The sequence below is a fragment of the Xiphophorus maculatus genome, chromosome 14, assembly GCF_002775205.1.
Source record: "Xiphophorus maculatus strain JP 163 A chromosome 14, X_maculatus-5.0-male, whole genome shotgun sequence".
Taxonomy (NCBI): Eukaryota; Metazoa; Chordata; class Actinopteri; order Cyprinodontiformes; family Poeciliidae; genus Xiphophorus; species Xiphophorus maculatus.
The window spans coordinates 19852024-19869041 of record NC_036456.1 but is presented as its reverse complement, the minus strand read 5'-3'; the positions used below and the strand labels follow the sequence as shown (position 1 = coordinate 19869041).

Genomic DNA, 17018 nt, shown 5'->3' with positions numbered 1-17018 from the left:
TTCTCGCGATAGTTCCAAACACATGGCTACCTACTTGTGTTTACAACTTCTCGATGAGCTGGTAAGCAGCACAGAAGTTCCCTACAAAAAAGACGTCGACTTGTATTTGCGGGCTTCTTGTCTTTTTCGCTTGTGTAAAAACTTTTGAAGCCGCAACGAAGGAAAGGGAGACGAAGCTCAGCGTCAACGGTCAGCAGAGCTACAGCAGGTGCGTAGCTGCATACTGTTAGCACGAGCTAATGCTAACTGAAGCTAAACAGAGCTTGGTGGCTGTTTCTTTGTTCCAAACACATAAAATTTCCTTTCTCCATCGTCAATATTAATGTGGTGGGGGGAAAGCAGCAGGGCTGGAGGGAAATGTATCTGTGACTATATTTATGCAGTTAATTTAAAATAACGACCGACCGTTTTGAAGTATCTGACCTGTCACGACTCGCCACAGGTGTTTGGAGGAGCATTTTCAAGGCGTTTTTTTAATGTACTTTTTCCTTTAGTAATGCCAACATTTATTTAAGTGGCAGCTTGCTAAAGCGCACAAATGTATACGTTATAACACGAACGCTAAATGTTTGTCAGATTCAATTATCGTTGTCAACTATTTCTTAAACCTACCCAGTATGTTGAAGTTGTGCCTGTACTGTGCAGTATTTTTATTATGTTTTTATATGATGCGTGTTTCTATCTTTGTGTAAATCTACTTGCTTTCCTGTCTGTGACTTTCTATTCTAATTACTTGTCGAAAGGAACCTTTCAGTTCAGCGGTTCCACTTTAAATTTCATAAACTTAGCAGCAACGTTACATTACATGGACATGCATGTATACAGACAGGGACTCATTGTTGGCAGACATGATACAGATGTTAAAAAAAACTGAAAATGCATGCAACTCTGTAGCTTAGTTTTACTCTGGAAAAACTTTGGAAAGTCTACCTTTTGTTCTGATTAGATTTATTCAGTGGGATTAGTATTTATCAACATTTTTGTTCCCTTGTTGGCACTGTCTGCTTATAGGACAACACCTAGTTTTCTTTTTTACCGTTTGATAAGGTTGAAGAAGACAGAGGGATATTTGACTATTCCTTTTGGCACATAAGACTTGATCAGTGGTGAGGAACTCTGAGGGCATGAAGTTAATACTCCAGGTCAAGAATCATCATCATTATTATTATAAATATCTACTGTGTATTTTTTAAATTCACACAGACACATACTTCTGACTAAATCAAATTTAAAAATGGTAAGTCATATTTTTGCTTCTTAAACGGTTTTCTCAAGAAATGACTGCAGAACAGAGGAACATGCGAACAGAACATTGTCCATAAAATCTGTTCAGTCAGTAGAGTAAATGTTGGTTTGGCATTTGTGAATGTATGTAGGGGATATTACATCATTCTGCATGCAATGTCATTCCATTTGCACCTAATTTTATGTATTTATGAACATGTCTTCTTTGTTTCTCCATTTGTACGTAGTGCCAAAAGCAATAAAAATGAATTACCAATTTGTATGAATGAAGGGGAGGTTTAGAAAGACATCAACATCACAATGAGGGAAAAAAACTGTCTTTAATGCTTCTTGAAACAAGCAAAAATGTTCCCTGAAAACCGGGCTTATATCTTTACCCACTTCCTGTTTTCTCTAGGTGGGTGATGTCCTCAAACCCCGACAGACTCAGCCGTCCACACTGCAGGAGGAAGCACTATCCCAGTAGCACTTACCTCACCCACGTCTGACAGCCACCCGCCGGACTGCGGGCCTCAAAACGCCGGGAGGAGGATCGATAAAGCCATGTCCGATTCAGCTGGAGGTGGAGAGAGCGGAGGCGTGGCGGCTGGTGGGCAGGACTCTGAAGCAGACGGCGAGCCCCCTCAACAGGTCCCGCCTCTACTCTGTCAGTCTGAGCAGGTAGAGCAGGAGACCCCAGAAGACGGGCTTCCACCATCAGCCAAGCGCTCCAGGATGAGAGAGGAGGAGCAGGGAGATGGAACACCAACAGAGTCTGAATCTGCACAGGGAAACACCTCCATATCTGCACAAAGTAAAACACTCGTCTTGCTAACTGAGTGTGTTTAAAAACCGGAAGTGTGGCCGAAATATTGTACTCACAGATTTTAATTGTATTTTTTTTATAGCAACGCACGAGTTACAGCAACCTGAGGTGAAAGATCAGAGAGATAAAGATGTAGCAGAATGCCACCAGAACGGAGATGGAGGACCTGATGCTGCAGAAGGAGAGGAGACAAGACAAGAGGAGGAGTGCGATGGCGTCGAAGCAGCAGACAGCCCCGCAGCGGGACAGCAGTAAGTTGAAGAATTTTTGTTCAAATTTTTGTTTTGTATTCTGACTTTAATTTAAAATGTCGCACAGAAAAGACAGCAGACAGAAAATACAAAGCAAGAAGTTACTGTTTTACACACGGTGGAGTTTCAAATTATTTTGATTTCTTCCAGGAAATATTTTAATCACATTTTGGTTGTTTTTAATTTGGTGTCATGAACTTGATGTGATTGTTGAGGCACACAGTTCTTTTTTTCTTGTTTAATCTTAAATTTAAAAAAATCTTTCATGTGTTTTGTATACAGTTGTAGTGCCCCCATTAGGCCAAACACAAGATCTTCCCTCTTTTTGTTTTTTTTTTCCCCAGTAAAACCTTTTTTTAAAAAAACATCAAGTTGGACTTATGTCAATTAATCTATATGTTCAAAATAGCAATAGGTTTTAGCTAAAACTGGATGGAGACATGACTGAAAAGAAAGAATGGAGAGAAAATGTGGGACCCCATTAGTTATAATGACGGAAAGTTTAGGACAAAAACAGAAGAAATAACCTATTGAGTGGAAAGTTATTTAATAAAGTAATTATTTATAGTAAAAATAATGTTGTATGAATGTTTGTTGGTTTTTAAGCATTGTAATAATTCAGTACAACATTTAAAAATCATTTCATTTGCAAAATTACAGATTTATTTCTTTTCCACAAGCTTCCTTTATTTTCTGACCAACATCAAACTTCGGTTGTTATGGGTGTGTGTCTCATTTCTCTTTTTTTTCCAGCCTCAACCTGGATTTTACCCAGAATCCCTCAATGCTGACCGGTTCCTGGACGGAGTACTCCAGCTTTCCAGAGAATTACCTGAAAGGCTGCAAATGGTAATCTTGATTTACAATAAACATGAACAAAACACACTGGAACAGGTGGTTTTCTGAACCACTCATTGTATATTTATTTATCTTTGGCCTAATCACTAATAAGTCATTTTAGTAAATGTCTTCCTTCCATTAAAACAAAAGGTAAAGGAGAATTGTCATTACATCAATCTAGATATTATACAAATGATCTTTATCTTTTAGCAGAGACAATATTACTAACGGCTAATTCAACATGAAGCAAGTTGAGTCTCCTCCATTTAGGGCTCCCGATGGTTCCTGCATCCTCACTAACAGTGCCGACAACGTTCTCCGCGTGTACAACCTCCCTCCAGAGATTTACAGCTACAGCTGGGACTCCATCCCTGAGATGGTGAGTTGGAAATCGGCAAATGTTTTTCTGTTTCGAAATTAATAGTTGGAACCATTATTGACAATTCAGATTTTAAAGAAGTAACATTTTGCGTATTTAAATATTTCTTTGCAGCATCAGTTTATGTTTGTCAACTTATTTTTTACTTTCATGTTACTGAAAACAAAAATGAAGTGACTTTTAGAGAAAGAGTTGGTGCTCATGGTGAAGGGTTAAGTCAGTCCTGGTAATATTATCAATATTGACCTGCTTTGGTCTGGTATAAAACCTGTTGGATCACAACTATTGGGCCTTCTGAATTAGGTGTAGGGATGGGCAATATGGATTTAGAATTTTATCATGGTGCTATTGTGATGATGATGAAAAAGTATGTACTATTCCTTTTTTAGATAACTGTACGGCTGTGACTGCATGGCACAGCATTCAAAGTGCCACAAACACGAATTGTCTTGAAAAACATTTCCATTTGAAGTAGAAGTCTGATTTATATCACCAAAACTGCACACAGTAACTACATTTAATTATATTTCCAAATTTACTGATATTTATTGATGCTCTTGTGGAACAAACAGAGGAGAAAATAGTTAGAATAAGAATTTCAGTAATACTTGCAGGTGTCTATTGACTTTATTTTTTCCTAATTATTATACTAACTACAAATATTTGAATATTTGTGTCTATGCCACCTTTTGAGGTTAAGAGAGTATAAATGTCTCTCACTAAACACATCCTTGTGGTCACTCCATCAAACCCAAAGCCATTCATCCACCCAACTTTTTACCCAAACTAATCGTCCAAATATATCTGCCTGCTCACCCGTTCATTCGTCCTCTCCACCTGTCCAGCCGACCGTCTCCCTCTTCCTCAGGCGCACCAATCCATCCATCCACCCACATTTTGAGTCGCACAAAATGTATTTCTGAGGAATTAACGGGTAGAAGAAAATGGCTGTCGTGTCTTTTTTAGATTTGAGAAAATATCGAGCGCAGAGCCAATCTCTCGTTTTCTATTATGGGCTGGCAGATCGGGATCACTGAACAAAAATAATTGAAATGTAATCCATTTTCCTCCACAAAGATCTGCCAGCCTTTTTTCATGAGAGCAGAAAATTGAGCTTGATTTTTTTATTTCTCAAAGGCAGCCGTCGGCCTTTGAATTTTACTGCGAGTTATAGCCTGTTTTATTGCCTCTAATCCCATACAGTGGTACTTGCAAATTTATGAACGATTGAGATTTATTTATTTTTTTACTTTTTTACAATTTTATTGTCTTGCAAAGAGGTGATGTAAAAGCATCAGATTTTCCAGCCCAACAAATGAGAAAAAACGTCTCAGCTTGTGATTATCTGAGGAAAAGCTGCAAGGCTCATTATTTCATAAAACCCAGTTTAAAGCTCTGGAATGCTCTCAGCATTCCCCGTAAGCTCTGCATATCATTTCCATTATTATAAAACCTCAAATTTTGATGTTTTTAAGATTTAACTATATTGGTGGAGCCATGAAATGGTTAATGCATTTCATCTTTGAAATCAGTTTTACAATAATTGATTTTTGGAGCAACTTTTATCTGTTTGTGGATGGTGGAGTATTTTTTTTCTCTCTAAATATTTACGAGTTGTGGCTTGATCAGAATAACGTCACATAAAACCATCTTCCCCGTTATATTAAAGGGAGGATTCTGGGAATTGTATTACTTCACTCAGCATTTCCTCTTGTAAAGCTGTTTTGAAACTTTCTTTCTTGAAGAGAAAAGGAGAAACACACGCCATTGTTTACTGCACGTCCATTTTCAGTTACTCCATGTTCTGGTAAACATTCATCTGATGCTTTATCCTCTCGTGTTCCCCAGTTCCTCCAGCTTACAGACAGTCCTCTCTTTGCAGGCCATTAAACAGCCTTTTAAACTCAGAAGAGAAATTTATTGTAGCTCTTTTACTGAAGTCCTTGGAAATCTCATTTCATGCCTTGATACACTTTACTGGGAAGGACCAGAATCTGATATGTTGCTGTTCGTCTTACACCTGACTGTCATTAATTTAACACTCCTGACTTCACATTTAACTTCAAATTAACCTTCTATTATACAAGAGCATGTGCTGTGATAATCATGTCTTAGTTTTGATACTTTTCCTTAATTTAAAATGCCAAAGTTTAAATTTTGTAATGTTTTTTTTTTGTTTGTTTTATTTACTGAAATAGACGTTGTATATAAACGTTGAACACAGATGTGCAGCATGGCGTGGCGTGCAGTATGCTAGACACAGATTCATCATTATTTGTGTCCTGTTCTTCCTGACCCAGAGTCCTGTGCTCAGGATGGCTGAAGGAGACACCGTCTACGACTACTGCTGGTTCCCGAAGATGAGCTCGTTGGAGCCAGACACATGTTTGTGAGTCGAAGCTGATATTTTCCTGCCTAACTTGAACTAGACTCTCCCAGGAGTTGGATATAAAACATATGAACACATATTTAACCAAATCCATAACTCCAATTTTTCTCCAACTTAACCACAGTAAATCTGGCGTATTAATGACTAACATGCCAGATTAAGGATCCAGAATAACATAAAAAACTTAAATTACTTCAGTTAAGGTCAGTGTTCATTTTTCAACAATGAAAAAGAGAGACTGGGCTGAAATGGCATCAATAATTGGCTCCATTGGCAAAATCACTGCTAATCTGAAAGAACTCAAAGGTTTGTTACCGATTTGTCAAATATAATATATAAGATCTTGATGGTGCCCAAAACCTTTAGTAAAATAGTCAAAGTAGGACTTGGATCTGATTGAGACGCTGTGGCTTGATCTTAAACAGACCAATGTGGCTGGATTGGAACATTTAATGAAATGTTGGATAAAAACAACTCATCCCTGGTTATCACAATTAGCTGCTGCCATCAGGGCAGTGATTGGGATTATATAAGCTTTTAAAACAGATTTTTGTATTTACTCAAGTTATCTTCGACATTAAAATAGTTTTGTTGGAAACATTTAATAGTGAAGGAAGAGAAAAGAGAAACAGAAGCTAGCGCTTTGCAAATTGGGATTAACATCGAGTGTGTTTCAGCGGTCTATAGTTAAACTAAACGACGGCTCATTTTCTGAAAGATCCTCTTTGATCTTCAGGATGTTTGCGCTCGTTATGGGAACCGCTTGTGATGTCGGGGAAATAAAAGCTGCGAAAGCGTTCTGATGTCGCTCATTACCAGTAAAGTGTCGGCCCTCTTCCTGCCTCCTTAGAGGCTGGTGACGAGTTTTAAATGCGGTCCGGCTCTTGAGAAAGCACTCCTGAGCCCGCATGACACCTTATGGTGAGATGAGGATCCCGTTTTCATCTTCCTCTTCTCGTAATTGTGACATCACCGCGTGTGGGGTTCAGCGCCAGCAGCAACACCCAGGCTTCCTCCTCAGAAACGGCGGCAGGACCTTCGGGGGCCGAGATAACGAGCCGGGGTCAAGCTCCTGGCAGCGTTCCCCTCGTCTCCTCCTCCACCCCGTCCCTCAGCTCGCATCGCCTCCCAGTAACAAGCCTCCACCCTGCGGCAGCTCCCTCTGATCACACCCGAGCTCTTACACCGCTCCATGATGGCCGCCCTCACAGATAGAGGGGAGATGCAGAGATGAAAGCCGTGTAAACAGGAGGATGATGAACAAACGTCTCATGCGGGCAGGGAACCACCAGAGAGCTTAATGTGTTTATGCCAGGACGGAGCAGGAAGCAGATCACCTCCACCTTCGCTTCAGATGAAATATTATTAAAGAAAAAACAAATGTAGTCGCTCCTTGAATCGAGCGCTGCGTGTTTCAGATCCCCCCCTCCTGCGTAGAGGGACTAAGGGTCGTCGTTACGGCACTCGCTTCCAGGCATCGCTCCAAGCTAGCAGCGGTCTAGCATTATAATTGGGCATTTCCCAGCTCACGGGGGCCGTAACGGGGCAACGCAGAAGAGGCTGGGGCTAATTTCCTTTTGTCTGACCGAGCCACGGCATTTCAGCATTTGTTCAGGGCTCGATAATTAAACTTAAAAGGCCGGGCTCGCACCGACTCCGGCCTGATTTGAATCGGTGCGACTCGTCTCTATAATGAGGCATGGCGCGGGTGCTGAGTGTTTATCAGGCATTGATACACTCAGCCAGGTGTGCAGCAGCTGATGTTGGAAACAACATCAGGAATCAGTCAGAAAATCCTGCTTTGCAAACACAAAAAAGATTTCAAAGCACACAGGCAGCCTGTTTGGTCTAATATTTTTACACATTAAGCATTTTGTCCCGTAGAATAAAGGCATTCTTTTTTTCTCTCTGCTTATTGGTACCTTTCCAGAAAAATGCCTCGAGCTGCAGTTAAGATTTATTATTAGGAGTCCTTGGTGTTTTAAATAATCTGTTTCTAATAAACTCTCTTCCTTTAATCTCGGTACAGACACGGCCAACGGTTTTGGAAGTGACACAAATGTTGTGATTTATGACTTCATTTTTATACCCCAAAGAAAAATGTTTCTGGAGTTTCAAGGGCTTTGTTAAATTAGAAAAATACCTCAGATTAATCCGGAGAGAATATTTCCAGTGTTGATCATTCTTCTTTCTAACTTCTCTACTTCCGATTATTTGCTGGATGTGAGTTTCTGGGACAATCCAGTTTTATTGGTACATTAAGTTGATCGGTTGGCTGTTAACTCCTAACTAAAACCAGAATCTTTTGGGAAATTTAAGGAGATTTTATGTGATAGACCATCACAAAGTCGGTCATTATATGGAAGTTTAAGAAAAATGATGCATGGCGTGGAGAATGAAAATGTGGAGTGTGCAAAGCTTTAGCCTGCTGCAATAAGCAATTATAAACATTATAAATTAGATTGAGCTTGATAATTTCCATTTTGATGATTATTAATTTTTTAAAGAGCAATTTGTTTAAATAGACATTATATTTAATGTTATTTGTAGTTTGTTTTTATATTTTTATTTCATTTTTTAATTCACTTGTTTTTGGTTGTCTTATTATTTATTGTTTTCATTGGGGTATTTGAAAATGTTTTAATATTTAAAATATCTTCCTGTGCCAGTGATAAGTGTTCTTTACAGAATTAACATTTATTGAACTTATGTCATTCTGCTATTATCAATATATTACTTGAAAATGTTCTCAACTCACAATCATTTATCGCAATAATTACAGGGACAATTTATCAAAGAATTTGTCATTGCAATAGGCCTAGCTGAGTATATTACACCTACTTTTGCCCATTTTTTGTAAAACAGCTCAAATTCAGTCATCTCATATTTTTGTTTTGCACGTCCCCCCCCCCCCCGACCTCGAATATCATCGTTTTGTTTCAGTCTGGCCAGCAGCAGCCGCGACAACCCAGTGCACGTTTGGGACGCGTTTTACGGAAAAGTGCGTGCCAGCTTCCGGCCCTACAACCACCTGGACGAGCTGACGGCGGCGCACTCGCTCTGCTTCTCGCCCGACGGAGAGCAGCTGTACTGCGGCTTCGAGAAGATGGTCCGAGTCTTCTGCACAGAGCGACCGGGCCGAGACTGCGAGGAGCGCCCGACTGTGGGTCAGTCTTCATCTTTTTCACCTTAAACCAAACTAAATATTATTTAAAATGGTATTTCTGTGTCTCTTTTCACTGAGAATTTATTGTAAATTGAACTATTATTTATGTTTAAGCATTATGTTCCACTCCCATAAGTAACTTATTGTTATAATCATTGTGAAGATTATGCTGTTTACCAGAACAAATTGAAATGTCTTTAAAGAAAAGTCGACTGAAATCACATGGTAGTATTCATACCATTATTCCCAGAAAATAAAATCCTTACAGAAGCTATAATGTTGGGATCTCGTCTGATGTCGGTTGTCTCCTGTTTTCAATAAGTTTGACAGCTCACTGTCGCTCCTCCCTGACTGAAGTCTCCTTGAACGAACCAACAATCAGCTTTTATTATGTTCAAACAACTAAAGCGAGTGAAATGTTTACTGTGATGAATTCCTCATTTCTGTCGCGCTCTTCAAACAGCCTCTGTCCGTTCAAAATGGTTTAGATGTGCTGACATTAACAGCCAGTGTCTATGGATGGAGATGTTTCTTTGTACTTACTAGAGTGAAGGATCTGAACCAAAACAGCCACTTTTGAAAATGTCACTAAAAACTGTTTTTATTTTTTCCAAGTCAAAGGTTGCTTTATTTCTTCCCACAACTCATTTTTTGTTGTTTCTCACATGAAGTGCCAGAATATGCAGGAAGACGGGTGACTTTTTGATTTATGTTTTAGCAGAAAGGAGATCATGACAAAATATGTTAACTAGAACCTAAGAAAATGCACCATCCTTCAGTTTCAAGATTTTAACTTATCAGGACTTAAAATCTTTACCTGATTCTAAAATTAGTTCCATTGAATCTCAAGTGAACAGAGAATATACTTTCAGTTAAATAAAGAAGGTAGGTCATTACCAAACAATTTTAAGTCCATTCTATGGAGACAAAACTTATCTATAAGTGCAGAGGTTTAAGGCCAATGCACGATATATCGGCATCAACAGTGGTATCGGCTGATATTACTTGAAATGGTGAACTCATCACTCTCATTTACTTTTTTTTAAGTCTGCATTTCACCTTCTGTTGACCGACAGCAGAAGGTTGACACAATCTGGGTCACCAACAGAACTGTAATCCTAAACGCAGCAGCAAATTTAGAGAACCAAGGTGTCAGAGTGGCCTAGTCAAAATTGAGACATAAACACGAGTGAAATGCTGTGGTGGGAACTTAACTAGCTGTGCAGAAACACACAAGACACTGATAAAGTCATAGAAAACATGACTAGTGGGTGTTATTGCTGCTTGGTCTCCACTGTGTTTAACAAATTACAGCGAGGAATATTTCTGTGTATTTTTGTACGGTTCAGGTTGGATTCAAACAGTTTTATATTTGTTAAACCTTAGAATTGCAGGTTTCACCGTCTCTGTTGAGCCTGACTCTGACATGTCCCAGTTGAATCCATGTGAGCAGAACTCCTGTCATAATGTGTGAAAGGTTAATCGCTCTGCTAAACGTCTCTCCCTCTTTCTCAGTGAAGAAACGAGGCCAGAGCGGCATCATCTCGTGCTTCGCCTTCAGCCCGTGTCAGTCGGTCTACGCCTGCGGCTCGTACTCCCGCTGCGCCGGCCTCTACTCCTGTCAGGACGGCACCCTGCTGGCGCTGCTGCCCACCCGCCACCACGGAGGCCTCACCCATCTGCTCTTCTCCCCCGACGGCAACTACCTGTACACCGGCGGCCGAAAGGTCGGCGCACGCACACAGACGTGTCGAAAAGAGGCAGTTGTATTGTTTTTTTGTAGCATGCGATGATCCCAATTAGCAACTAGGCCATCGCTTTTGCTTCACAGAGTGTCATGAAACCTTAAACTGCTTAATGAATCTCTTGTTTCGGTTTTTGTTTTTGTTCTAGTTTTCGTCATCTTCTGGCTGAAAGTGGATAATTATTTCTCCAGATATGATAACTTGTCCCGGGTGTCTTGGATTCTGGCAGCTTTATCCAAACAAAAACCAAAATAACTGCATTCTTTGACAATGAGGTCACAATTAAAGTCCTTGCACAAACATTTTGTTCATAGGGGGGAAAAAATCTGATTGGTGTGTATTCTGACATTTTGGTAAACACCAAGATGGAGTCAGACAGTTAAGTGGGAAATTATGGCGAGTTTCTGCAAACATCTTGCAGTTTGTGGCATGTAGAGGAGGCCGAGGGGTTTTTAGTTATTCTTTAATTTAGCGACGAGTTGTCAGACGTCTTTTGAAAAGTAAACTGTAAACAGAAAATAAAAACCAGCTGCTTTGTCCCAATACAACCACAATGAACTTGTAATCTTACATGACAGATGGATACAAAAACGTCCATATTTCTGAGTATATTTGACACAAATTTGGGTCTAATTTGAGAAATAGAAAGGTTGATATGAGGTCAAAGTGTGATTTAGGCATAAACCACACTTTGACCTCCAGTAAATTAAAAACATTCAGTAAGGATTTTTTTTTAGGTACAAATATTTTTAAACTATTTTGAATAACTAAACTGTTTGATAACTGGGATCAAATTGAAATATCTTTTGTAAAGTTCCTTAAGACGACATTTATTGTGAATCGGCGCTATATAAATGAGCTGAATTGAATTGAAAACGCTCAGTAAATGTGCGCCTGTCATTCTAGGACCCAGACATCTTGTGCTGGGACCTGAGAGACCCGGGGAAAGTCGTGTTTTCTCTGAAGAGGAACGTTGCCACTAACCAGCGCATCTACTTCGACCTGGACCAGTAAGTTGATCAGAACTCCGCAGAGCCGCGTGTTTTCACTCGCAACCCCGATGATTTATCCTTCCTCTGCCTCCAGATCAGGCAGATACCTGCTGAGCGGAGACACGGAGGGAGCCCTGTCCGTCTGGGACACTCAGACGGCGCCCCCCGATGGAAACGAAGCGCTGCTGCAGCCACAGATCCGCTTCCAGGCCCACTGGGACTGCACCAACGGCATCAGGTAGAATCCTTTCACTTAACTTCTGATTCAAACCGAGCCGATGCCACAACCCACTTCCTCCCACAACTTTCCCCCGACTGCTATTCATTTAGTTTGTCCTAGTTATCCACTGCAGGGAGAAAAATGAGCTTCACATTAAAAATAAATAATTTAGGAGCCCAAATTTAAGCTTTTTGGTTTTAAAGCATGAAAGATTGAAACGCACTTCCACAAATTAACAGCAGAACAAAAGCAATGATGATTAGAGGGAATAAAGGAATCTGTCAAACTCGGATAATTTACGATCCTTTAGTGACTCTCTTGCTGCTCTAATGTCTGATTGTCCTGCTGTGTTTTACCGTTTGGTGCTCCCAATTATCTTTCACCAAAACAAAAGACATAACAGGATCTAACAGTGAGATCAGCGTCTAATTTCACTGCAGGTTGTTGCTTAAGCATCACAGCGTTTCCAGAAATATCGCTGTTGTTAAGCAGAAATTCAACCTCAAAAAGAGGAAGATGATAAACATTAGCCTATAAGAGAAATACAGTATTACTCTAGCGCAAAGGTCACGACCTCTACACCGGTCAAAGGGGAGGTCATCAGACATCTGATAAATTAAACCTTTTTTGTGTATTTCATTTTTAATTCAAACTTATGTCTTAAAATACACAAGAACGTGAATCCAGCTTGTAACAAATTGACGAGGCATAAAATAAAGTATTTAATTCATAAATCACACATTCAGTGAGCAAAATTCTGTTCATTATGTTAAACTAAATTAGGCAAAATAAAAACTCGCTTATGGCAGTGGCATTAGCAGACCATCACTTCTACATTCAAACTTATGTTTAGAATAAGTAGTGTTTTTGTGTTGAATGCACAGTAATAAGAAATGGTTTATGCAGTACTAACATTAGTTTATTCATTATAAAAATGCTACATGTGAATGACTGTAAAGATATTTGAATGAAAATGTGCATTAAGCTACAGTTTTTCAATATTAAACAAATATCAGGTTTGGTAAAAGAAATGCACCGGCTACAAATATCTGAACAAACTCAGAATCCTGTTTTTGGAAAAGCTTTGACTCGCCAGTTTTTGTTGATTTATTTCTTGCGATTGTAATTTGACACCATTTTTTTTTAAACAGTCTGTGTCTGAAATAAAAATAAAAATATCTTCATTACCTGAGTAGAAAAATTATATATCGTTTTGCTGCATCTGTTTCACCTCACTGGTCATTATTTTTACCTACTCTAAGAGTAACCGTTAGTTTTATTAACCGTAATAAATAATATAATATCACAGTAAATTGAAACTTTACTTGTACTGCTTTTATCTCTAAAACAATACAAGTTTGAATCTGAAAAAGTTTGAAAACTTGCGTTGAAAGTGCTGAACCTGCTGGTCAGTCTAATTAGTGTCCCTAATATTGTGGCCGGTGTGGCTCTTGTTTAACCTGTTGTGCAGTAACGCCCCGCCTCCTCTCTGCAGCGTTCACCCCTTCATGCCGATTCTGGCCACCTCCAGCGGGCAGCGGCAGTTCCCCTGGCCCACCGACAGCGAGGGCGAGGGCGACTCCTCCTCCGACACCGAGGGAGGAGGCGGAGGAGGAGGCGGAGCAACGCTGCAGCAGGAGGTCCGGCAAGACAACGCACTGACGTTGTGGTGGGCCGGACCGCTGAGCCCACCCGCTGAGGAGAGCCAAGACCAGAACGCTGCAGCTGCGGAGGCCTCAAGTGTCCCGTTAGCTTGACCAGATAGAGCACACAGACGGTGCTACACCTTTGATATCTTTAGTTTTCTTAAACTTCAATATCATTTTATTCTAGTGTTTTGCTGTTGAGCACAATTTTCTAGCTGTCAGTTTATGGCGCAAATAATCAGAGTCCTGTATTTTAATTTCAACAGTGTTTGCACACGCAAACTCCAAATCAGTGAAGGACCACAGTTCCTATACATTTTTATTAATGGATGGATAGTTTTCCATACTTTTTCCAGACTTGGAAGTTACTTACAAATTTCTAACCTTTCCAGATTTGTGTGGAAACCCTGAATCCAACATATCAAACCTGATAACTCTGCATTCGTCGTAGTTCAAGTTTCATCAGGTTGGACCAAAATCCAGTTCAGTTCAGATAAAAATCTAAGTTTTAATAAAAAGCAGCGTTTTTCTTGTCATTTTAATCCAGAAATCTGCTGCTGGAGTCGCTTGAATCTGCAGTGAAGGCTTGTGTCTGTGTTTCGGTGTGTGTATCCCCTGACCGGAGCTGTAACCGTGGGAGTGTTTGTTTGTGTGTGTTTGGCTCCAGCGCTGCCCTTGGAGATTGCCTCTCTGCCACAGTAACAATAAGTGCCATTTGTTTCCCCGACCTTTGCTTTTATAAACTGAGAGTCTCCTGTTTTTCTTACCGTGTCCTTTGTAAAGCGATCGACGTACCGAGCTGTGTCGCGCCTCATGCCCACAGATGTATATTTTTGTAACGCCGCGCTGATTCTCTGAATGTCCCGTCTTTGAGCGGCCAGCTTAACTCTCGCTACGCTCTGTGAAAGTCTTTAATAAGTGGGTGCAGCTGCTAAACGAGTGTTATTTTTTCTACAGTTTGAACATGTGGTGTGTGTGTGTGTGTGTAGGCGTGTGGCGACTGAGAAACACAAAACTGGTTTGAAGGAGGGATTTTTCTCCGTTTCTGTCGCCAGAGTGAGGGTTCGTGTTGCTGCAGGGCTTCTGTGCTATCTATCCAACATATGCCTTTTTATAATCAGACACTTAGAAATTAATCAGTTTTTAATGCCTCCGCACTTCTTTAAACTCATACCTGTTGCCAAGCATTATTATTTCCACTCAGTGATAATACTGCACCAATTTATTCTCTATTAAGGATCATTCAGAACCATGCGGGGCTTGAAGATGCCAAACAAGTCTCTGGGTAGATGTCTCTGATGCTTTAATCCAAGCTGGAGTGAATTAAACTCGTATCACCTCACACTTGATTCACTGTCTCGTTTTTCCCTGTCAGATCTCCTTCAGAGATCTTGTGAATACAAGACGATGTTCTGAGCCTGAAGGGAACCTGGTTTATGAGCTCCTCTCCGACGGACACACACTCGTGTATCTGATCATCTGGAACAGCGGGGACTCGGCGAGCAGAGCTGCAGGCCGAGCGTTGTTGTGTTGTGCAGGTTGCTTAGCGATCGTCTCCGCCTCGGGAGAGAGACGAAACAAGATGGAGAAATATTGGGGAAGGGGCGCAGGAGAAGGAAAAAAAAGGGAAATGATTGAAAGTCATTCCTCAAAAATGTAATAACTGGCTGCTCAGGAAGTGTGGAAGAAAGTTCTGTAATGAAGGTTTAGTAGCAAGATTTAGGTGTTTAAACCTGCTCTCCGTCTGGTTTCTGAGCTCCCCAGATGCTTCACAGCATAAACAAGCTGTAATAATCTAAAGACAGCAATGTGTGTTAACAGCTCTTAAAACCAAAATTATTTACTGTACTTAAAAACTTTAGAGGCTATATATCTATATTTATATCTGATTATTATTTCTTTAAATAAGGGCATCACCTCCACAAAAGTAAAATGTTGAAAAGGTGTTTCTTAAATGAGTTTCTGTTCAGAAAAACATCTTTCGATTCTCAGCATAAAACAAAGTATTTTCAGTCAAATGCAAGATCTCTTCATATTTAGTCTTTTATCCGGTGTATGACGCCTGGACTTTTGAGAAAATGGGCAGGAGTTCTGCTGCGTCCCTCCAAGGTGGTCAAAAAGCCAAAAGCAATTAAAAAAAAAAGTATAGTAAAAGTTTCATGAGTGTCGATGTTTTTAGATTTTGAGTTGGAGATCCAGTGATTCCTTGATTCTAGGGCTGCTTGATGTTATTCTCACTTTCTCATCTGTTCTTCCTCTCTGTCACCTTTAGCATTTTGAACAATGTCAGTTTTGTCCAGTGTGATCATCTGCTGCCAGGAGAATCTGTCCAGCTGGCTAAACATTGCATAAAAATGTAAAATGGATCTTAACTCAGAAAATATAATTTCACAGTTATTACACTCCAAACAGCCCTTTGCGATATGAATGTCACACACACTGATATTCTAATGATGATATATGAAAATATTTGTGCAGCCTAACATAGATTCTTAAAAAAACAAAAACATAAAAATGCCTGAATAATGAAGCTGCACAATGAATGGCAACTAGCGAACCAAAAGCAGCCAATCCAGGAGCGCCTTTCTTTTTTCTTGACACTCATTGGTTGTACCACAGAGGTTGGCTTCTGCTGTACTGCTAAGATGGCTGCCAATGTGTGATTATATTTGTAGTGTGCACCGCTGACGTTAAATCACAGAAGCTAAAGCTAAAGTGCTAGCTTCAAATCAAATTTTATCTGCCCTCGAAAGACTGCATTCATCCAGCACAAATTTATTTTCACCCTATAACTTCTATGTTCTGTAATTTTCTTAGATATTTATGTTCTGTTCTGTCCATGTTTATTTTCTGTAAATAGTAATTGTTGGGGCAGAGAAGATTTGCCACTTCAAAATAAGGCCATGAGTACAAATATCTAACGTCTGAAGTCAATAACCAAAACTTCAACTCATCTGATTTGTCAAATTTAAACTGAATAAAGTTAAACATCTAAGTAAATTAGTGCTAGAAATTAAGAAAAAATGTATTTAGGAGAAGCTCAGTGTTTTCATAGTTAGATAAAGTGCTAAACAAGACATTTGCTATGCAATTAGCTGATTAGCTAAAGCGTGCCCACCATTGAATATTGAGGTATATTTAGTGTTTGAACGACTAAAACAAGCAGCTAAAAGCGTTTTTAGAAATGGTTCTCCAGGATTCTCTGACTCTAGCTGTGATCCCTATCCTCTGTGAACACAAGGGGTCCAACATAAACAGCTTAAGATCCAGTGCGTTAGATCAAATATTATTCATGGCTCAGAGAATGGCTCAGTCAAAGTCCAGGCCTGCAAACCTCAAC

At 39.9% G+C, this 17018-nt stretch overlaps 1 protein-coding gene across 1 annotated transcript; it reads left to right on the top strand.

Moving 5' to 3' along the window:
* On the top strand, nucleotides 1-15022 carry wrap53 (WD repeat containing antisense to TP53). The gene is made up of 11 exons (XM_005800457.2): nucleotides 1-208; nucleotides 1643-2038; nucleotides 2133-2301; nucleotides 3055-3150; nucleotides 3412-3520; nucleotides 5821-5909; nucleotides 8853-9076; nucleotides 10591-10802; nucleotides 11727-11830; nucleotides 11907-12050; nucleotides 13528-15022. The coding sequence occupies exons 2-11, from the start codon at nucleotides 1789-1791 to the stop codon at nucleotides 13787-13789; spliced, it is 1659 nt and encodes a 552-aa protein (XP_005800514.1). The 5' UTR covers nucleotides 1-208; nucleotides 1643-1788; the 3' UTR covers nucleotides 13790-15022.
* The last annotated feature ends 1996 nt before the right edge of the window (nucleotides 15023-17018 follow it).

Excerpts from the sequence above, each read along its gene's own strand:
- wrap53 (XM_005800457.2), top strand. The coding sequence starts at position 1,789 with ATGTCCGATTCAGCTGGAGGTGGAGAGAGCGGAGGCGTGGCGGCTGGT. Across the intron at positions 3,521-5,820 it reads GGGACTCCATCCCTGAGATG|AGTCCTGTGCTCAGGATGGC; the intron begins GTGAGTTGGAAA and ends TTCCTGACCCAG. Across the intron at positions 11,831-11,906 it reads ATCTACTTCGACCTGGACCA|ATCAGGCAGATACCTGCTGA; the intron begins GTAAGTTGATCA and ends CTCTGCCTCCAG.